General features: G+C 43.0%; 1 protein-coding gene and 1 long non-coding RNA gene across 3 annotated transcripts in view; both read right to left on the bottom strand.

The window, feature by feature from the left end:
• MYH15 (myosin heavy chain 15) overlaps positions 1 to 7,752 on the bottom strand; it is a 67,178-nt gene extending 59,426 nt beyond the window's left edge. The window contains exons 1-5 of one of the 2 annotated variants that reach the window (XM_068693808.1): positions 7,602 to 7,752; positions 4,400 to 4,545; positions 3,219 to 3,322; positions 2,544 to 2,687; positions 654 to 810 (exon numbers count right to left, since the gene is read on the bottom strand). In XM_068693808.1, coding sequence (XP_068549909.1) covers positions 654 to 810; positions 2,544 to 2,687; positions 3,219 to 3,322; positions 4,400 to 4,490 — 496 coding nt within the window. In that variant the 5' untranslated portion in view covers positions 4,491 to 4,545; positions 7,602 to 7,752. The remainder of the gene's footprint in view (positions 1 to 653; positions 811 to 2,543; positions 2,688 to 3,218; positions 3,323 to 4,399; positions 4,546 to 7,601) is intronic. The other variant, XM_068693799.1, reaches the window with a different exon arrangement.
• An 8,526-nt stretch (positions 7,753 to 16,278) lies between these two features.
• Positions 16,279 to 20,742, bottom strand: LOC137850226 (uncharacterized). Its single transcript, XR_011092384.1, has 3 exons — positions 20,002 to 20,742; positions 19,497 to 19,631; positions 16,279 to 16,409 (listed from the first exon to the last, which is right to left on the bottom strand). It is a non-coding gene; the product is annotated as an uncharacterized lncRNA (long non-coding RNA).
• Between the last annotated feature and the right edge of the window lie 2,387 nt (positions 20,743 to 23,129).

The raw sequence follows: 23,129 nt of genomic DNA, 5'->3' as shown, positions 1-23,129 counted from the left end.
CCTGATGAGATACATATTGGGCAGCGTGGCCATATTTCACTCTCATCTGATAAAAGAGCATCTTTCCGCAGACACGTCTCTGTCCCAGCACCTTTTGTCCCCTTGCAGCCATGGTGCTTGCCATTTTATGAAAACCAGGCGACAGCAGCGTGTGCCCACACCAAGTCTCTCTGGGATTTATCCTGCAGCCTCACAGGACCCGGTGTAAGCACATCACTGCTGCCCTCTGCTGACAAACTCTTTTTCCAGTGATTGGAGGGCTGGGGCGAGATTCTATAGAAAAATAGCAGAGCTTGCTGCTGCACAGTAGGCGCTCAGACCCCACGCGCAGTCAGCGCGCTGCTGATCCACAGCAGGTTCTTGCCAACAATGTGCACGCAGCATCCTCCATAGCTGCCCTTCATTAACTTCTGAATGTTTGCATCTGATGAGCATCTGAATGAGCTGTTACCAGAACTAGCACAGGGACAGGCAGGGCAAAAAACACAATAATTAAAAAAAAATTACTGATGCAGACTCCCAAGCCCCTGTTGCTTGTTGAGTATCTGCACATTTGGTGCACACTGCAAATGCTCTCACAAACGGCCATCTGGTATCAATCATGTCTGCTAAATAAAGCAAAACTAAATTTAAAAGCAAGGAGCGCCACTTACTACGCAGCATGTCGTGGTATGCGTTATCAGCGATGGAGAAGATGTGAGGAGGAGCCTCTGAGCGCCTCTTGCCTTTGTAGGCAGCAACAACCTCCGACTTATAGACAGGCAACCATTTGTAGGGGTTTATAGTCACGCAGAATAAGCCTGAGTAGGTCTAGAGGGAAACACAAGACAAGGGTGGAAAAAAAAACTTCCAAGGAATAAGAAAGAAAACCTGAGTTAACCCAGCAGGAACCCATGTTGCCAGCTTTTGATCTGACTTTGAATTCTGGTCAAAATTGTAGCCTTTAATCTGAATTCCTAGAGCTACTGGTTTGCTACTGGACTTCCCATTGGCAATCAATGGTACCAATATGACAGATATTAAGCAGTTTTCCAAAGGGGCAAAATTATTTTCAAGATGACAGCCAGAGAGAAACAGCCCCTCCAGATGAACAGAGAAGCAGCAAGGAGACCTCTGTCTGATTTTCTGCCTTTGCCACCCATTAAAAGCCGTTTCCTCTTGAAAACAATAATTATGAAAAGGAAAAAAAAAAGTCAGAGCTTTTCTGTTTGAACTCTGTTCTTAGGAAGAGAAATCTGGGAGAAAAAATCTCCCATTACTAACTTGATGTGAACACCCTGGGGCAAATTTCAGTTGGATGTTCAAAGAGAAAATAACTTTGTTGTACTATTCCCCAAAGCTTTTTCAGCTTTAGGAGAAATGTAGTTGGCAAATAAATAAATAAATAAAATCTATCTTCATAGTCACTCTGTAGGCTCTCTTTATCAATTAGCTGGGGCCTGACAGTTCTGAGGAAGAATGAGTTTCAGGTTGTAACATTGGGGGATTAGCATTAGCTGGTAACTTTTCAGGTACTTAGTCTGGGTCAATGCAGAAAACTTTTCAGAACCCAGATATTATATGGGCACAAGAACTACGTTCATATAGATTAATGAATTCAATGAGTTAATGATTGCAGGTGTCTTCCCCTAAAATAGGATTAGGACCTGCTCCAGAATGGCCTTGGCATGAGTCTTCAGTACTAATTTTCTAAGCAGAAAAACAAACAAATAAAATAAAACAAGCTGTAAATGGTTTAAGCAAGATGATGAAATTTCATTTTCTAACTGTAATATCTACAAGGCAAAGCTATGTTTTAGGCTGTACAAGTTTATACAGGGGTTATTAAATAAATACAGAAGCTATATAACAATCAGAACTTAAATTGGATTCACTCCTCTTATGTAAACCAAAAACCTGAATAAGGATTGGCTAGAAAAATCTATCGATTCTCCTGACTGACTTCAGACACAATTGGATGTAGCAAGCTGAGGGCAAAAGTTTGGCCTCATGAAACTAGATGCCACTGAAACTTATTCTGGTGATAACAGAAATTATGTTAATGATGTCACAGGGAAGATACAGAGCGAGGAAAAAGGCCAGAGCAAAACAAGACAGATGTCAACACTGAAAATGAAGCGAATAAAATTACTGAACTAAAGATAGAAAGGCTTCTAGTTAAAACAAGTTATGCGTGTGCTCTAAAAGCTTGAGGCATTGTTTCTTAACAAGGAAATCTCCATAGCTGGTAATGGCATGGATTAGCATTAGAAGTGGAAAAATAAACTAGGTCTCCTCAAGGTCTTGACTGCTGAAAATATGTCCCACGACACCTCTTTCCTAGACAAGCAAGGAAAAACAGAGCTAGACACAATCTTATTCACTTTTGTCTGTATTCAGTCAAAATTACTGCAAGGAAATTTCCTTTTTCCTACTGAAAAAAATGAGTGAGACCCTCAGTTTTATAACATATCCAAGTTGTAAACTGAATATGAAGATCACATGCTCGAATATCACAGCATTTGAAATGCGTATTTCCAGAGAGACAAAGTAGTGACCCTTACATAAATCATCCAGTTGCTGTAGCGCTTCCTCAGGTTGTACAACACAGATGCCTCATTCAGATGGGTCAGCATAGCCATGTCCTCAATCATGTCAAATTTGGGAGGGTTCATGGACTGCACATCGTCTTCTTTTATAGTCATGGTCTGCAAAGACAGATAGAGTACAGCACCACTGGAAGACACCAAGATTTTCTGTCACTTCACACACCTTAGAGGAGAACATATTTTTCCCTGTAGAGGGAGATTCTTTGGCTCAATGTGGTCTATGTACATGATGCCATTTATTTTCACAGATACTGAAAGAATGAGGGAAGTCTGAGATGGAACAAATAAGAAGAGTGGTGGTGTGGCTGTGGAGCCATGGGAATTCACTGTCAGCATAGGGTTTTACCTCCCACCTCCTTATTTCTCCCTCTGGGGCCCAAATCTGGACTGGTTGGCCGCATACCTCTGTTCACAGTGCTGTGCACATACTGATGCTCCTTCAGGCACCAGCAAATTCCTATTTTTCCCTTGGCTGTTTCTCATTTGCCATCAGTTACTGAGGCTTCTTGTTCACAGCCTATTTCATGGATGACATGAACCAGGCAGCAGAGCTTAAACTGAGCCAGGTATGTTCTGGGACTTGCTGCTCAGCCCTCATTCATCATGGGTCATACAAAAATGCTATCATACCCGTCCATCTGTTGTCTCGACGGTCACTTTGCCACCACTGGTTTCTGTAATTTCAGCTTCAACATAAGCTTTCTTTTCATCGGGAACCCAACATTTCTTCTTCCCTGTGAAATTAAGGAGACAGAGGGTTCACAGTCTTGAGTCAAATAACAACGTCATGTCCTACTAAGTGAGATTGCTAGGGTTAGTTAAACCCCTGGGACCACAGCAGATCGGCAGTGCTGCGGGAGCTGAGTGCCAAAACAGAAGGTTCAGAGCTTCCAAATGTTGTCTCTCCTTTGAAACTACCACTTGGCTTCCCTAGATCCTCCAAGCACAAGGTGTCACAATATTTCACGAACGCTGGCGAAGCCTCAGCCTTCATGGGAAATCCACAGTCATCATCACCAGCGTGCAGATGGAGGAACTGAGATCCAAGCCCAAATGAAACCATTTGCTAAAAAGCCACAGAATATTGCTATCTGAATGAGGAATTCAGCCCATATTATTTGCCTGCCAGCTATCAGATTTAACCTTGTTCCTGCACACTCCTTTGAAGTCTGTCTTGAAAAACAGTAATATTAATAACTCACACCGAGTTATGTATGCTGCTTTTTAGAAGTTTGGATTAGCCATGCTGGACTTCAGATGATTTGTTTTAGCAACTGCTCTGAACAGCATACAGCTGTGGTTATTGGTGATTTTACTCTTACTACTACACCTCAGAGCTCACAAAACCATTTCATGAAAAATAACTTATGGAAAGTTAAAACCTAGCACTGGGCTGTCAATAAAGCATACAAATCATGCAGAGGTACATGTACAACAGGGACATTTAGTCAGGTCACAGAATTTCTTACATTACAGCAACATCAGCGTGCGACATTTTTCTCCCAAATGGACAAAGCAGCAATCTCTCTTTTAGCAGTGCAGTGCAAGTATGTCTTGTTTCTAAATCTAGCTAATTACTTAGTATGAGTTGATAGAATGCTTCCCTTCAGCACTGCCTTAGGGCTCTCTGTAGCTTTGCAAGATAAGAGAAGATTATTCAAACTTGGTTGAACCAGCCATCTCATCATCAGCAGCAGCAACAGGGGTTTGCATCCTGCTTTGCTCTGCACTCCCCCAGCTACATTACGGATGCAACCCTTACAGGGTTAACAGGCCACCACCAGCATAAAAAAAATGGTTCTGCAACTCACCATCAAAGGCCACAGTTTGTGCCATCATCAGCTCCTTCTCACTCTTTCGTAGGAAGGGAGCAGCCTCCCCGAATTCCGACATGTCCATCATCTTGGCAAGGTTTCAAGGTGTCACAGCTCAAGGAGGAGAAAGGCAGGGACCCGCTCTAACAAAAAGGAGGAAAAAGTTGCATTTCTTGGACCATGTGATGCAATATGAAACACTCAGCAGATCGTGGCAGGTGGCTGATTAAAGTGACGACTAATTTGAAACAGAAATACCTAATGGAGATTTTGGGCTTTACTGAACCCTTCGCTAAACCCTTGCCTGTCTCAGTTTATTTAAAGCCAGACAGATCCCGTGTGGTTCAAAACCCCGACACGGGTCGCGGTTATCTCCATGGGAGAATGCAGTCTCCTCTTTATGCCATGAATGGTGCTTAGGAACAGCAGATAAAAGGGACCACTTCAGCCTGTGACTTTGAAAACCATTTAGCAGTGGCTCTGCCTCCTACCAACTCATCTGGAGTGGGCTGCATGCCCTCCAGTGCTGGGGCACCTCCCCCGGGGCCCTGCCACGCATCCACTCTGGCAGGCACTGTCTTGAAACCGCAGAACAAGAATTCCCTGCTGTGAGCTATTGCAGAGGCATGCTTTACACCCCCTGGCGAGGCTCCAGAGAGGCATGCCCATGCTCCTGCCGCAGAAAACCGGAGCTGGAGATGGTGCCGTGCCCACAGTGCTTGCCTCCGATGGTGCCAGACAGCCTGGCAAAAACCCAGGACTCATCCGGCTTGAGTACAGCAGAAGGCAAACGTGCCTGCAATACTGGCACTAAGGCTTTGTTGATTTCCACATTGATCTGAGTTTATTAGTCCAGCTTAATGCCTACAACACTTGTTTTCTCAAATGACAAGGCCACAGCATTTAGGAGCCCCTTATCATATAAGAAAGGGCAGGGCACATTCATGTAAGTGAGACTGATTTGCTGGGCTTGTACTGCCAAGCACTAAGGCTGGTTATCCCACTCTTATTTTTAATGTTTGGAAAGTAGATAGCTCAAATCAGTGGCACTTTATATAATGGAATCTATAAACACAGAACTTAAGCTTTAAGGAAAATTTGCCTAAACAGCTATACACGATATTTATTTTTAAGGATTCAAAACTTGACAATTGGGCTGAAATAAGTCTTTCTGAATACCACTGAAATGGATAGCTTTTTACTAAAAATTAATTTGATTCACGCGTGTTTTCTATATTAACTGTATAAATGACTTTTTTAATGTATACGTATGCATACATACACACATACTTATAAAGACTTACACAAACACACACAAGTATGTAAAATATTCAGGGTGCTGTCCAGAGACATCTTAAAAGCTCTGCTGCTAAAAGGTGTCTGTCCCCTTCCACCTCCCTCCCCTGGTTTAAATATTTCAGATATTTTTCTCTTTCAAATCAATACCATTTAATTAGTACTGAACCTGCTTAACTGTCCCTAAGATACTACCTTTTCCCTTATTCTATTTACTATGCAATATCCAGAGCAGATGATAAAGTTTCAGGAGTCCTGTCAAGACAGACACTGCAGTCTTTTAAAATTTAATTAGATTTCCTCTTAACAAATCTTTGTACAGATATGAGATCTTCATCAATGAAGAAAGGTTTGTTGTTGTTGTTGTTTTATTTTTTCCCCTTTTTCTTCCCCCAGCACATTCCTCCTGAGGAATGTAAAGCCCTAATACAGTTTGTCTGCCAAAAGTTTTATGTGCAGCCATCTCCCCCCTGACACAATGCAAGCTTGGGATCTTCTGTCTTGTTGTTGTAAAGCAAAAACTTTATTCTTCACGGAACTAACCTCAACTTTTTTCCTTTCTAAAGGGCCTACCTAAGCACAACTACCAGCAATTATTTTAACATTATCTGAACTGACCAAAATTCCCAACTGGAAACAACTCAAAACTAGCACAGCAAAGTCTGTCTCCCATGGGGAGCATCTTAGCTCTGGTAGAGCACAGAAACTACATCGGTTCATACATTTAAACAGAACAGGGTTAAGGCATGTAAGTGCCATTTCACATTAAACATGCAAAAGTAAGAGAAGGTCTTTATCTCTAGGATTCAGGACAGATTCTCACAAGTCCAAATATACACCAAACCTTTTCCATGTGCTTTAGCTCTATTTGCAGACCTCTTAGCGAGGTTTCTCCTGCTTTGACTTTCTGATGTAATTTTGTTTTCATGTATATTTAGAGCTAAGCACTACGTCTAACGTGTTACGATGTAAGGAAGCACTTGCTGCAGCTGGTACAGAATCCCTTTTTCTGCAGCATTTTCATGTGCTGGGAGTTAAGACAGAGGCCAGAGCCCAGGAAGCACACGTGGGGGTGCAGAGGACTCAGCATGGGAAATACACTGCAAGATATGAGAAACTGGAAGTGTTGTTTGGCTTATGGTCATAGGATTCTTTGTAGGAGATAGTACAGTCAGGAGAGACAAGGCTGAACTAAGGACATTCACTTTCCTTTCAGTTTACTTTGGGTAATAACAAAAAGAGGTAGCCCTTGTACATAAAATTTGGAAGATCCTTGGAAGCACCTGCTCCCTGTAGAAAGCCAGTATTGGGACACAAATTCAAGTGGCACACCCAGGAGCACCAACAATTTGGTGGTGCACTCAAACTTGGAAAACAAGGACCTCATCTTCCTTTTCTGTGGTTGTTGGAAGAGCTACCACTGTGCTGGTCGCTCAGCTGCTATACCAACAAAAGCCTTTGAAAGGGAAACCAATAAATCTCCAAGGCTTGTAATTCACTCTAGGTTAAGGAATTCTTTGAAGCAACAAGCTGTTTATAATTGTGAACTGCACAAATCATCATCTCTTGCAGATGACAGAGAAGACAGCAAGGATGGCTTGTAGGTAGCGGTCAACCATTCCGTTAGATGCATAATTATAACGGACCTGACTTTTTCCTAAATGTTTATTCTAGCTGGCTAAATGAATGCACTGAAGTTAAACAGAAAAGAAGCACGCGTTTGCCATCCTACTGTTCAATCAGCATCCCAGGACAACCAACATAGTGCTATACGTTTAGTGATACTACTACTACTCCTACTACTCCTTAAGCCACATGAAAACCTTATCACACCAAAACTATGGCAAAGTGTTAGAGTACAGCCGGCCACACGCATTTAGAAGTGAGAAAGGTCAGTACTCACCCCAGAGAGCACACACAGTGTCACCACTCTGCCTGGTCCAGACTTTATATACTCCCATCTCAAGGTCACCGGTGATGGCTTTTTAAAGGCATCAGGGGTTTTTCTTCATGCCTATATTTGTCCACCGGATGAGGAGACAATGCTGGAGCAGGGAGCGCGTCTGGCTGTGCCCCAGCCCAGGGGGAGGGCAGGAATGTCGGGGGGAGCACTCCTCGCCCCCCGCCCCTCGCAGCTCCATTCTTGCTTCATGACTTCATGGAAGAAACTTTTCCTGCTTCTCTGCTGTGTTTGTGCAGGGGCAAGGATAGCTTCTCCACGTGCCTGAGGACTTAATTAACATTGGCTTGGGGAAGGGGGACATTAAGATTACTCAGATGCAGCTCCCCTAGAAAATAAGAAACAAATCTTGTGCAAGGGATGAGTGACTTTAAAGGGAATTTGTTTATGTGAGCCAAACAGCCTTCAAGCATCAAAGCAAGGATGCGAGTTCTCAAATCCCACTCAAGCGTCTTAAATCCCCTTGCCGGGCCCCAGAGAATAAAAGCCAAGCCCATCGGCTCAGGTTTGGGATACATTGGTATTCCACCATTTATAAATGGGAGATGGCGAAGAAGTTTAAGAATTTATTGATTCTGTCTGGAAAGTAAACCACAGATAACAAATAAAACAAGCGTCAGTTTTAGCAAATGCTTTGCTTCAGCAAACTCATCTATGAGACTGAGTGCAGGCAATGTTTGGCCTTCTTGTCAACTCATTTTTTCTGTAGAACAAGTGCCGTAAGTACGTCAGGACTCATTTCACTCCAGTCCATAAACAGCAAAACAAGCGACACGCGGATTGATTTGCTTTTACCAGTGTGTGTACATATATAGGTTTCCTTTGGTTCCAGCATAAACTGAATATAAAAGCACAAGGGAAAAATAAAGGCAGTGGGCAATGCTTGCTGGCCAAAGGGGAAGAAAACATGTTAGCACTTCAGAACACTCAATTTCAAGGAAGCAACGGGGAGCAGGAAGGGAGCTTGCCCATAGCTTCATCAAATTCTTAGATAACCACAGGAACAAATGGCTTTGTTTGTGACCTGGCAAGAAGAAAAATATTTGCATACTGAATCTGCTATTTTTAAAGCTGCTGTCCTGAAGACTGGACAGTGACAGGTTGCACAGGCAAAGTACTTTTGGAAGAAATGGAGGGATTTGTGGAAGTGATAGGCTTAGAGATGGGAGATTGATGTGGCAGGTCTGAGGATCTGAGTGCTTTAGTGACTTGGTATTTTTAGTATGAGGGGAATGCAACCAAGAGACAGAGAATCACTACTGCTTCACTAGAGACATGCCATCTTCAGACAGATTTAAGCTGAGGAGAGGGCCTTTTGCTAAAGCTAGGAGTAAGGCTTTCAGTCTTGGTCTGGATCATCTGTAAAAGCAACCAGAGCTTGAGCTGAAAACAAACTGCCTGTGTCATGCCCCAGCACTCAAGGGGCAGTTGTGCTCTTCTTATTTATTACCTTAAATCAACATCACTTCCCACCCTTCCCAGCCTGCTGCTTTGTAGATACCCAGTGCCCTGCAGCATGGATGTGTTTTGATGTTGGATTTAACTCAGCGTCTTTTTATTTTTGTCTGGCAAAAAAGAACAGAGCTCATGATCTCAAATGAAGTGAATAGTGAATGACTCTCTAAAGCTTAAGCAGATGCTCCTGATCATGTAATTGAAAACTGGATAAACTGCATGCATCACCCAGATTCATGGATACCATTAACCTGCTGTCAGGTCTAAGAATAAGATTATTTCACGCTGTGAGGATACAGCACGCTGATGCTCTCTCCTTCTAGTTCCTTTCTTTTACTACCAGCAGCTTTAATTCCAAACACAATATTCCCATTACCACCTACTTTGGGGAGAAGGCGGCATCTTTTGCAAATACTCTGTTATCACTTACATGTTTTTTGTTCTGTAAGTATTCAGCTTTTATCAGTCCTGCACAAACACTACAGTCTCTCTCCCACGCCTCCTTTTTCTTTTTAGGGGCTGCAAACAACTGTTTCTGCAGCTGATGCCAAGGCACTTCCAATGTATATGCCACTAAAAAGGAACACAAGATCAAATGTGATCAATTTATTTTCCTTGCTGGCCTGACACAAATTGGCACTACACACATTATTCCTGCCTTTCTAGAGTTTATTAGCTTTGTTTTAATAAGAAGCTGAATTCACTGAACATTTTCCCTAGATTAAATTTGTAACAGTGACAACCACAGACACTTGTCTCTCGCAGAGGCTACTTTTAGAAAGGTTAATGCTGGTCACCGTTTCTGGGGAAACAAGGGCCTTTGATAAGAAGTGCTTGTGACAAACCTATTTTTAATGACATTACATATTAGAAAAGAATGCAATAACATTTATCAGCTCTAGACACAGATAGTGTCAATAGTGTGGTTTTATATAGTAAAGGTGACACCCGGGATCTGCAAAAGCCTAATTATGAAACCCATTCTATTTTATTAGAAAAAAGCAACCAGCCCAGTGTGTTCTGACAAAGTTGGCCTTTAGACTACCATCAATAAAGCAAGCTCTGTAATAAACTGGCACTCCTGAAAAGCCAGATCGACGAGATACAAGAACACTAGTTAAAGATACGGGTGCTTGGAGAAAGCGTCTTCTGAATCATGATCTTCTGGGCTGCTCCCTACATGAGCAGACAGACTGTCCCCTCCAAAGATATCAGAGCTTCTTATTCACCTCTAGTTTTTTTGGTCATTACTCCTTGCTGATATTTCACTCAGTTTAAAGAACACAAAGGAAGGAGTCAAAATGAACTAGTTGCGTGTCATTTGAAAGAAAAGGCCATCCATACAGGTGTAAGGAAGACACAAGCATGGCATCCAGCAGCAAATCCAGGCCCATTCTGTAGCAGCAGATCAGTTTTCTCTTGTGAAGAATTATACTGCCATTATTTAAGCTGCTGATGCCCCAAAGAAAAATTGGAGGGGGAGAGAAGCTTAGCTTTAAAAATAGCTGCACTCTGCTACATCTCAAGAAAGTTGGCACTAAACAGTACATTTAAAGTATGTTTATGACAGGAAGATAAACATTATTGGGACAGGAAACTTCCCAGTTTGTGCAAGCCTTCCTGCTCCAGTGCAAGTGCGGGGCAGTGGGCACAGACATCTACAACCTGGAGGGGGAGGAGTAGCTCCGGTTCATACTTTTTTCAGAATAATCATTCAAGTATTTTTTTCTATTTAATTCCTTGCTGATAGCTACTGTGTGGTGTGAAAGCTTACCATTGATAGTATAAAGGAAAGCTAAGTTTCTCCATGGAAAGCACCTGCTGTTATGCCAGCGTGCCAAGGGAGATAATTTCTAAGCCAGAAAAAAAAAAAAAAACCCAAAGCTCAAGTGCCTTTTGAACCACTGAAATCCATGATCTATTGCTCTCGGTATGCAGACCCCTGCACCAGAATATCTCCTCCTGCATGAGCAGCCTGAAACCACCACCGGTGGTGGCAGAAGCCAAACTCACAAAAACGCGGGAGGTGAGAAGCCAGACTCGGGAGCATTGCCAGGCTTCCCGCAGGGCTCTGCTCCCACCCCTGCCGAGATGAGCAACCTCTGAGAGCTGTCACTGGTGCCTCTGCCCCGCTGACACATGGTCATTATGCTATCTTCAGGGCGTTTGAATAGGTCAGGGCTCTAATGGGAGAGTGCAGCTTCTGGGAGTGAGACTGACAGTGCTTGGAGAGCGGATTACTGGCGCTGATAAATCAACCTTGGGTTGACTCGCACACCCCAAGAAAAGTAAAAGGGTGAAAACAGTAAGGAGCGAGCCTAAGTGAATAAATGGCCTAAGATATCTGGCTGTGGAGAGGTGCGGGGAAAGGGAACAAAGGTTTTTGTCATGTGCTTTCTTATACCTGTCTCTAAAAGCTGGCATTCCCCACCCCGCCACACAAAGTTTTCAGTCTTCACCAACCTCCAGCGTCCCACACTGCCAGTTGGGTCGGAAACTAAGCAACAGCGCATTTGCAGAACTGCTCTGCATCCTTTGCCCAACTTCCACATATCTCAAAAGCCTTTCAAGAGTTCCCCTCCCCACCGCTCTGCGTTATCTGTAACCACTGGGGAAAAGCAGAGAGTTAAATGCCTTAATAATGTATGTAAGTAGTTCAGGTTAATCTTTTCAGTATTCATTAACCAAGCATTTATTTGCACAGCACTTCATTAGAATTACCGGAGCCCATTCACCAGATTGTGCGCTTCTGAAGTTTCTAGTCAGAAGTGCTTTAGCCTTGATGAAGACAGAAAAGAAAAAAAATAATCCATAAACTTCTCTCTAAAGTTTGTATTACGCAACCTTGCTTGGAAGATAGGGTGCAGCCAGCCCGTGACTACGATGTAATCTCTCTGCTCAAACAGTCCGAAAGCACGTCAACATGCAGCATTGCCCTAAAAATACCTGAAGGCCTTCAGACAACATATTCCAGCTCTCAGTGCCAAGCTCCTGTAAGACAACTTGCCTTTGTTTGTCCTTTTCTACATTTCAGCCTCAAGCATTTAAAGCCTGCCTTTTCGAGATTGGCAAAGATAGGCACAGACCTGTTTTTGCTGCTGCAGAGGTTGATTTTTCAGAGGTGAGGGGGAAAGAAAGGGAAATATTCATGCCTTTCCAGATTCAAGCAACATTTCAATTTTTTGCTTCTGTAACTCTAAGCCTTAGCTTGACTCCTTGTCAAGGATTGTTTGCTATCTTGTGTTTGTTATCTTGTAGCTGTGTTTACCTTATGCCAATTGCAAACTATACCAAAAAAATGCACCGACGGTTTAATCAGAAAAATAATTGCCTTGCAGAGATACTTACTTAACATTGCAAGAGCAGAGAAAACAGACCCTGTGTGATTGACATGACACTAAATAGCTGGGAGCCACTGCAGGAAGCCAACTGTGTGATTTTTCACTATTTACATTCATGTAAGCAGAGACAAGACACTGCCTCTTGCCAAGTACAGCTACGCTGAGCTGATCACCTCAGCCAAGAAACTCAGTCAGCAAAGCTTGAAAAAACAATCCCAGTCCTTAAAAATCTATTTCCAGAGATATTACTTTCTGCCACAAGCTTGAAAAAGCACAAGTCTGTGCTTTTGACGTGGTCTAATGACTTAAAAACTTGATTGACAAGAAGTTTCAACACCTCCCAAGACGGACACACCATCCTTCTCTCTAGTGGCACTGCTCTGAAGCAACTGGTTGGGGTGTGCATAGAGATGTACATACGTTTAGATGCCTGTTTATATGTAAATGTATATATACGCAGACATGTGTATATGTTTTTATAATATGAAAGCAAGTTTGTCTCTCCTCTCAGCTATGGTGTTCCACACTTGCAGTTTAATAGGTGACAAAAGGGACTTTTCCTCTGCAGACCCCGCAGAACTGATCCTAGAAACCGATGCTGTACCACAGCCAACTCTGCCACTGCCATGCTCCCCCTCCTTTCACTGCACCCAGCTCCCCCAGATAGCTCATTCTTGCTGCCCAGGTTCAGCCCCAGCAAGACCAGAGGCTGTTCCTGAAGGAGCACATCAAAAACCAAAGTAATTTCTGAAAAGGCACTGCAGAGCATGACTGGAAAAGGGGAAGAATCGCCAGGCTGCAGTACGCCAGGCTGCTGCAAACTCTTGCTGCTACTTGGGTAAAAGGCAGGGGTGGGAATGCAGAGATGCCAGAAGCAATGAGAGGAGGGGTCAGGAAGGGCTACAGTGAGAAAGAGCTGTGCTGGACCAGCCAGAATAATCCAGAGCATTTGGAGACAGGCTGTGCTATGTGCCCAGACCAAAACCACAGCCAAGATCACAGCCAAGACGGGCCGGGCGTTGCCTTTGCAGAGGACTGCCTCTGCCACAGGAGCCAGCAACAGCTGGGATTTCCAGTGAGGTTACATGCATAGCTCCCTTTAGAGTCATAGCAGCTCCCCAGCAGCAGCTAATCATATCGTAACAGAACTGATTTTAAATGCCCTTTTTGTAATTGAAATATGTATTGTGTCTTTATAGAGGAGGGAAGAATGAGGGAGATGAAGAAAGTCAAATTACATGCTTGGAAATTATTGCACAAAGCCAAAATGCACAGTACACATCCACAGTTTTAGGCACTTCAGTCTCACACAATGGTCTAGAAGAAAGAAGAAAAGAAACAACACATCTGGTAGGATGAGGTAAATGAGGGAAAGACAGATTACTGGAAAAAACACAGAGCAAGAATAGGAAATACACCCTGCCTGCATCAGTGGGGGCCTCAGAAACTTCACTTTAAATATCAGTAGCTCAGCAGCTTGGAAACACCAAGCAATTCATTTGACAGGACCACCAGCCCGGTTGAGTAATTTGTTAAATTTTCATCAAAACTCACCCAACAGGAAGCCTCAGGCTTCGATCCAGCACGTCCCACAGAAACGTCTCACCAGCAGCTCAATCTATTCAAACCTATTCACCAAAAGAGCACTTGGGAATAGTCCTGGTTCAAGGGCTGCTGCTGCCCTGTGGGTACACAGGGCTGTACACAAGGTCTCACCTCTCCTAGTGCTGTCCTGCAGGTCAGGCACCTGTGCTGTGCCTCTTCCTAGGGAGACCGTGGGGTCCTAACAATGGTTTCTGCACAACAACAACATAGCATTTTTATTTATATAGCATAGGAAGATGTACATTTTTAAAATCATCAGTGACATTTTTCAGAGAATCCAAACTCACAGCAGCAGGCTTAACTGAAAAATTTGACACAGAATTTCTAACAAAAATACAGGTTATTTTGGGGTATGAAAATATGCTATGGAAAAAAAAAAAAGGAAACTCTGTAAAATAGATTATTCTGCCTCTTGCCTGTCAGGATATATTGATCCTGGTGGAAACTCTGGTCCTTCTTGTCATACTGAAGTTGATGAACAGGTATTTTTCAGAGCAGAAATATCTCTGCTCCCATTGCCACCCAGGTGTGCACCAGAAGAACCTCAGAGTAGGAACTGCAGAACTTGAGGGCAGATGATTTCCATTGTGTTTTTTTTTCAGCATGGTCACAGGACCTACATTCAGCCATTACTGATGCACCTCCACCCTACAAGACCTGCAATGCGTCTATCCTCATTTAAAAAAAAAAAGTCAGTGAAGCAGATATTATTTCTAGGAAAGAGGAACTGATCGAGGCCAAGGTAAGGGCTACGTCCACATATGCAGTGAGGCAGACAATTCATGCTGATTTATTGTCGCAGAGTTACAAGGCTGATTACCTTTCAAAGAAAAGGGACTAAGCAGTCTGGTCATGGCCATGGTGGACCTGGAAAAACCTGGTGGACCAGGAAAAACCACCAGGCAAAATAGTCTGACAGCCTACTCAGACAGTTTCAGCCTCCATGGGGAGACGAGCTTCTAGCCAGACAGGTCATCTCTTTTAATGCTTACTTAGTCTAAAGAGTAGCAATTTTATCCATGTAAAAGCTAATGGCATGTCATTCTTGTCAGATCGGTTTATTTTGAATCTAGGAGAAAATTAAGATGTGCGAGAATCAGATTTTAGATGTTGAAAGCATAAGGAAAGCACTAAGTGGCACTGCTGTTCAAAACAGAACAGGCAAACGTAGTCAAAAGATAACAAACCCATTATATTTCAAGTTACAGCTCTAGAAGAAAATTTGGCTTACTCTACATTGGACACAGATTGGAGTTTCAGCTACTTGCAGCTAGAAACCATAAAACCATCATGAACAGACTTGAACTACTTACAGCTTTCTATTGCCACACGGGGCGCGCAGCTGGGGTGATGAAAGAAACATGCAAATTGGGATATGGGTCGAATTTATTTCAAGAAGAGAAGGAATAGAAAGGGAATCAGGAGGCGGATGTATGGATCCTTTCCCATAAATAATAAAACACTCAGAGTCCACCAGTGGGCACCAGCGCTGCCCCGTAGCCACAACATGCAGGCGGGTCTTACTGATTTGATCACAGGGTATACATGTAGGGTTCAAAGAGAGTAAGTACTCCCTTAACCAGAAAGGTTGCAGTCCTTTGAACTACAGATTCAAGATGCTTTTTGGTGAGCATTACGGACTATAAAACAAGTATGGACATGCACTTTCATATGGGTTATAAAAGGGAGGCTGCAAAAGGGCAAATGATAGAAAATCCTCCACTCTCTTCCCGTTCCTCATCTCACAGCCTGTTTGCTAGTAGTAACAACGTGTGACATGCCACACACGGCTCTGCTGAGCTGAGCTCCAGGCGTCTGACACTAAACCACTGATAAAGTCATAACATGTGGAAAAAAAAAAAGCTGTTCAGGGCCATAACCACGCTTTGGTAGCCAGCAACGTGTGACTTAATCCAGCTGTCTCCATTAAATGTCTCCCACCACTGTTATCACAACCAGAAGCAAAAAGGGCGTTAGCAAGGGGGAGAGATTTATGCACAGTGCTCTTTAATTGAATTGGGTTTGTGTCTGCCTTACACTTTCCAGCTGAGCAACGACGGGATGAGGAAAGAGTGCCTGTGCACCAGGGCACACATGAGGACTGTCAGGCAGCTGTGAGAGTAGCTCCTAACCACACGCATTCAAAGAGGGGACCGAATAATAATCATCCAGCTCTGCTTTAACTATGAATATCATTTATTTTTCCTTAGCTTCACCTCCTTTTTCTCCCTGCCTCAGCTGAGGACAAGATGATCGAGGGGACAGCTCCTGAAATCCCTCCTCTTCTTTTCAGACTCTGTGGAAGTGCACAGCAGAAGGAAAGCACCAGGAGAGGTTGTCACTTTTGGCTCTGCATTTACAAAATAAGAAGCAGACACATAGGGGCAAGGAAAAAAAAATAAAATGAGTGGATGTTGTTTCATTCTCATTCCTCTTTTATTCATTAATGTCTGCAAAGACATTACTACTCCTACTTCCTCACCCCCCAAATAAAACCTTCCTTGAAACAGCAGACTGAACACATCACCTCGGATGTTTTTACAACCTGACAAAACGTATTAAGCACTAGCATCCAGTTCTTTTTTCTCAAGATTCAGTGCTCATTGTGTCTATTGGAATTTCTTTAGAGGTCTAAAATAAAAAAAAAAAAAAAGAATCCAGCAGCTGCTGAGAGAGTGAGAGAGTATATTCCTAGCCTTAAAGGATTAGGAGCTTTCAAAAATAATAGTCAGAAAATTAAAAACAAAAAACAAACCTGAAAATTCTTCATGATGGGAACAGATCATTAATATTAAAATATTATGGGATATTAAAAATAACGTACCATCCTACTGCATTCACAGTATCTCTGATGAGGCAGTCTAAGTAAATCCAGCCTGGGACATACGCATTCAAGTTAGAGAAAAACATGTCTTAGGGGTGGAATTACAATTAGGAATGTGAAGAGGAACATGACAAGAATAATCACTGACCCAGGAAGCTAAGAGATTAGATGAAAAGGAAACCTGACTAAATTAAAGTAAGAAACACGCACAGCTTGGGGTGCTCACAGGCAGCGTACTAACACAGGGTCTTAATACTGCTGTATAGCGAGGCCAGACCACGAGTAAGGCGTCTGCGTGTTTCTATTCCTACTAGCTTTTACAAGCCAATTCCACCTTTCTGAAGTCATTGAATGAACAATTGCTATCATTCAATCATTTTTATCAGGCTTCAAATTAAAAAAAGGGAGAACTTGTACAGAGAAGTGGTACGAAGATCCTACTCTGAGCTCTGCTAGCACAGAACTTGTGCTGCTCTCTGTGGCTCTGCCTCATTCCCAGCAGCAGCCAAGGTTTCAGCAGCACAGGGGATGTTTCATGCAGCAATATGCAAGCCACTCAACCATTAAGGCATTAAACTTTTAAAGACAAAAGCAGAGTGGCATGGTTAATCCACCAGTGAAAATGTATGCATGCCTTGTCTCCCCCATAAGATTGGCATTTCAGGCAGTACAGTGCTTGCCTGCAAATTAACCTGCAGAAGCCTGGTAAGACTTTTCATTCTCTCCAATGCCACAGTGGACCAATCTAAGATTTTTTAGCTTGTTTGTATGCTATACATAACATTAAGTACAGCCATTACTAAAAGCTTAGCTTAATTATTAGCTGATTCCTTCATATGCATGCAGACATAAAACTTCAATTATTTTTAATTATATGGAAAGTTTCAAGTGTCTGCTTTATTCCATTAAGATCATTCAGGACTCAGTAAAAGCGACAAACGCTTAATTTTTAAATGACAGTTCCTAATTAATTTGAACTCTGACTAATTAAAAGATTTGCAGATTCCAACAATCTAGCCCATTTTCAAAAGGCAAATCTTTAAGCCTGAAGAAAAAAATGCTCTACTTTCCATCGAGATTAAAGATTCAGCCCCTACTTGAAGTGCAAAACCCTCTTCAGCTCCAAGGTACAAACAGCCTCTCGAGGATACCCAAGTCCATCGCTCCCACTCACATAAAAATCTAGGCTCTGGAGACAGGAACGAGAGCTTCAGCCAGAGCCCATGGTGGTGACAGCCTGGGGTAATCCCACTCACCTACCCAGCTTTTATCTTTGTGCAGCACCGTATAAAAGGGGAAAGCAGTGCCCAGCTCTGACAGCTGCTGACAGACAGCCTGCAACATTAAAAAGGAAAATGCATTTGCTAGGTACCCCCACAGAAATGCTAGCTTCAGGGGATAGCTTCAGCAAAAGAAGAAAAGTATTTATATCTGTAGCCAATGAAAACAAGGCTTCTGGCTGTGCTGTGGATCTCCCAGCACCCACAGCTACGCTTACCCTCGCTGATCAATTCTGATGACGTTCAACGAGGTGAAACTCAGTGACAGCCCTACAAGTCAGCAGCTGGTGAGAAGCTGGACTCCAAAGCCAATGTGGACAGAAGGTGGTCTTCCTGTACCGTGTATACCAGAGCCCAAATGGCCAACGAGTCCAACCAAGCCAACACCATTACATGTTTCTTCCACACCAGCAGGAAGATCAGTAGTGGCACAGATGCAAGGAAGCTGAGGTCACTTTTTTGTGGAACAAAGCAGGGCTTAAGGAGGACCCAGGCCCATACTGTATGAGTTTTGCTGCTTTCATCATGCACTGCTTTTAAATGCCTGAAAACCAGGTTGTTGACTGGTGTGAATTAAGTTGGATTTTCAGCACAGCAGCTTCACACAGCTGCTGGCAACGAGCTTCCTTCATGCACAAACAGAGCTAATATACACAGAGATGGCTGGCCAGATTCCTCCAAGTAGAGTGAGTAATGCACATAGCCATAGTAACCAGCTCCTGCCTCCGAGCTTTCCTTTACTCTGAGGTTGATCTGCGTGTGCATGGATCTGCGGAGAGGAGGTTACATTTCTCCTGGCTGGAGGAGCGAGTGCAGGAGACCTGGCTCTGCGATTCCGCCACACGCTGCAGCAATGACACGGAGCGACCTTGCCTATTGGTCTCTAAGTGGTTTTCCAGCACGTCACATGCATCTGTTACCCACTTATCGACCCACTTGAGTCACATAAACCAGCCAATACTCTCTGCTACACAGGGTTATTTACTGCACATCAATGTTGCATTTTTAATATCTCCAAACAAAATTATGGTGTTGGATATGGTGTTAGAAAACTATTTTCAATGACTTCATGGAGTTTCACAGTAAGACAGGTTTATAGTTAGCTTTTTCACTAGCATTTTGTCTGCCTAAACCATCTTGCATCTGAGGACATTGAGCATTTAGTGTTTTAATGATACAGGCGTGCCAGAGCCTTTAACACAAGATAAAATCCAGTCTCACTTGCACACATCAGCATTTGGAAGTGTTGGCACCTGAGTTATGAGCTCAGGACCCAGAGCCACTAGCTTTTATTCCTTTGTAAACAGGTAAAAATAAACACATCCTTTCTTACCCTTTATGGGGATGAAAACATTGCAAAGAAGGAGGGATGTGTGTACTGTGAAGAGCAGAGTGAGCTGCAAAGATTACCCCAACAGGGCATACAGCAAGCTTCATCTGGGGAGCTCTTCATTGTACATTGCAGTGTCTATATAGAAAATTAATGAATCAGATCATAGCTTAGACTGCAGAGCTGTGCCCGGAAGAAGGAAAAATCCCACCTTCTTACCTCAGAAAACACTAAGGATTACAGAGATCTTCATACAGAGCAATAATATGCAGAGTAAGAAAAATCTCAAAGCTATTGTGGTTTCCTACTGTTACACAGTGCCTTACTGAGTGAAAGGGAAGCTGGCTGTGCATGAACTGTGGAAAGCAACTAATTTCATCCAGCAGTAAAGAAGATCTGACCTGAATTGCCGAGCTTAACTTTACCTTGGGCTATGGACAAGTGCAGAAGATGTTAGTTACCACCGCAGAGCCAGCGCTTTGTACCCCCACTGAATTCCTTCACTTACCTCTAGGTTGTGAGGCACCCTTGTAACTGGCTAACAAAAAAATATTAGTGGCTCATGTCTGTGGCACGAACGATCGCTGCTTAATATTTCAGTCCAGCAGAGTTCTCTTCCAACATGCCCTTGTTAGATTTGCCTGTGACTGATGACGTTTAATGAGTCTGGGAGAAATCCAGGAAAATGTTATCACCGAACAACAGACAGAGACTAATGCCAGGCTTCGGCTACCTGCTTTAAAATTTTAATCACACTTCAGCACTACAATGAATGGAAAATACTTACCAAAAAGATTAGCACCATTCCTTCTACCTCTCCTCTAATCACTTTCAACCTTAAGGTCTAGGAAATGGAAGAATATGGGGGAAGCAATGGTAGAGGGGATGTTCCAGTTTCTGTAATGCAACCACCTCATGCTTTTGCTCATGGGGCAAAAGATGCTCCTACACCATGCCTATCCAAGGCTGTAGCACAAAACTTATTAAACTTGTATGCATCATGCAGGATAGTAAAGTTCTTACAGAACTTAAGACAGGTATTTTAAAGTTTTTCCCTCTTACCTGAGATATATTGACATAGTATATAATTTTCTTAAAATAGTCAACATGATATTAAGATAAAGGAGAAGTAACAAGTATCACCCTCCTATAAACAGGAGTTTCCTGGAGGACTCTGTACCTCTGAACAGCTCTCACTTGGGCTCAGCCAAAGGTTTTTCACCCTTTATCATCATTTACATGCCTCCTTGTGTGCAGACCTGGTAAGCTAATCAAATCGTATCTGCAGTTTAGGACTAGCTTCCACATTTCCTCCTCCCCAACTCATGAATAAACATGACAGGATCGGGCACTGAGTAGTTAGATTTCTAATCAACAAGGCTTAGGAGCAGGAGGGAAAGGGGGAAGGAAAATCGCCATTTGAGTACTCCAGGCTTCAGAAATAGAACTAAAATTGGAGGCTGCGCAACCTCGCTCTGGTACCTTTGTGCGTAAGCACTGTGCCTCCAGTGATGTGATTAGATGCTATTTTTCCCCTGGGGGCTCTGCCTCATTCTGCGAATGAGAGAGGCCTGCGTGGGGAGGAAGGCAAAAATCAGGTGGCAAGGGAGACACTGCTGTCTGCATGCCCCTTTTTGCTCGGTTGCTGAAGCTGCCTTCTGTATGAGTCAGAAGTGAGAAAAGATGATTTTAAGATTCAAGTAATTGCTGGCTGCATTAGTATGCCAGGATGCTTTGCCTCAAAGCACCTGGGTGACATATCAGCAAGCAAGGAAGTTACTCCAGCCTTTAGGCAGGCAACCATTATACCTGGTTTTATTTTCAATGCAACTAGGTTGAGATGCCCTAGGTTTGCAAAAACTTACTGGTTTGTATGGGAACACTGAGTAGAAAGAAGTGCATGAAAGCATTGTATGCACAAGCTGCTGCCAAAGACATGAAGAACTATGTTTTGAGCTACAGATACTTGTATAAAAACCATACCTGTGCAGGCATGTATGTATTAACTGTTATGGGCCAGGCTGGATGGGGCCTTGGCCAGCCTGATCTAGGGGGTGGTATTCCTTTCTATGGCAGTGGGGTTGGAGATGCATGATCTTTAAGATCCCTTCCAACCTGAGCCATTCTGTGACTAACAAATGGAGGCTTTTGGCATTTCATAAAAGGAATCAGAAACTGGCAGCTTACCTCTATTTGCTTCGTGGTTCTCTGTTGGTAACATGAAGGAAAATGAACACAGATATACTTAATAAATGTCATATAGAAATTAAGTTAGAAGGGAGCTACACACTAGATATATCTTCATTTATTAAATAGCTACAGGCCAGCAAAGCTCCTTCACACATACATAGGTGTTTGGACACAGTCTAAACAGCAGCAGGTGTCTGAGCAGTTAGATCTGCAGCTCACACAGGGAGACAGGAGCAGTTTTTAATTCTGGCATTGCCCACAGCCCATAGCCTGTTACCTCTCTGTTGGGGACAAGTCACCTCGGAGGGCAGCATGCATCAGCCAGCCCAAAGATGGCACTCCTTAAGCGCACCATGCCTAAAAATAAATGGCACTTCAGCCACGGGCATCAAGCAGGTCAAGGGGTGACAACAGCCTCATGTACAGAGGGTGCTGCTCCCCAGGGTAGTAACGCCTCCCCCAGGAAAAATTACTTGTGCTCTTTCTAATGAAAGGGAAAAGAGGAACTTACTTGGCCTCTACAGAACACAAGCAAGGCAACAGCTCAGTACCTTCAAGAATATCTTGACGAACTTCACAGCGTCAAAGCAAACCGTTAAACTCATCCTGCAATGAACACAATAGCTCTCAAAGTTCTTACTGCCTTTGAAAGCCACAAAGAAATTGTCTTAATTCATCTCACCCTGAATACAAGAAAGAAAATTAAAGGCTTCTTTTAAAACCTAGATTCAAATCCAATTGCTAGATATGCGATAAAAATAAACCAGAAGATATTTCGCTAAGCTTTATCCTCAAGAGATAAAAAGAGAAACAATTAAGGCACTTGATATGACACACAAGCAAGCAGAAATGGCTCCTGACTTTGGCATTCAGCCCCCATCAAGATTAAACAAAATACATTGTAACTGAGCAGCTCTAGATTTTATTTTTTTTTTCCTGGGGCTTAACATAAGCCTCTGGATTTTCAAGTTACAATAGCTTTTTACTTCCTTCAAAGGTTATAGGACTTCTTGGCTGTACTGTAAAACACTGTTGAAATGCAACACTTGAGTATCAATACAAACAAATACATTCAGATAGATTATTCTGAGGTAAAACTGAGCCAAAACAACAGCTGCTTACTCACAAAATTAGTTTTTAATAACTTAATACAGTGCAAAACCCTAAAACACATTGTTAGCTCAGTTGCTCAGAAGAAAAATGTAACTAATACAGTATTTACTGGTGCACAAAGGCTCCGTTACATATGGGGAAAACGAGGTCTAGCCATCTTTGCTATGTGGGGGATCTCAGCGTTGTGAAGTGTTTGTTTTCCACGCAGAGATAACCTTTTCAGAGATGTACTTTGGCTCAAAGGGAAGGGATCCTACAGAATTCAATCAGCACGTATTAAGTGACAACCCACAGGCTGGAGTTAGAACAAAGGCTCTGTATCATGAGCCAGCC

Source organism: Anas acuta, chromosome 1 (genome assembly GCF_963932015.1).
Source record: "Anas acuta chromosome 1, bAnaAcu1.1, whole genome shotgun sequence".
Classification (NCBI taxonomy): domain Eukaryota; kingdom Metazoa; phylum Chordata; class Aves; order Anseriformes; family Anatidae; genus Anas; species Anas acuta.
Note: the sequence above shows the minus strand (reverse complement) of the source record. Positions and strands in the feature narration are given on the sequence as shown.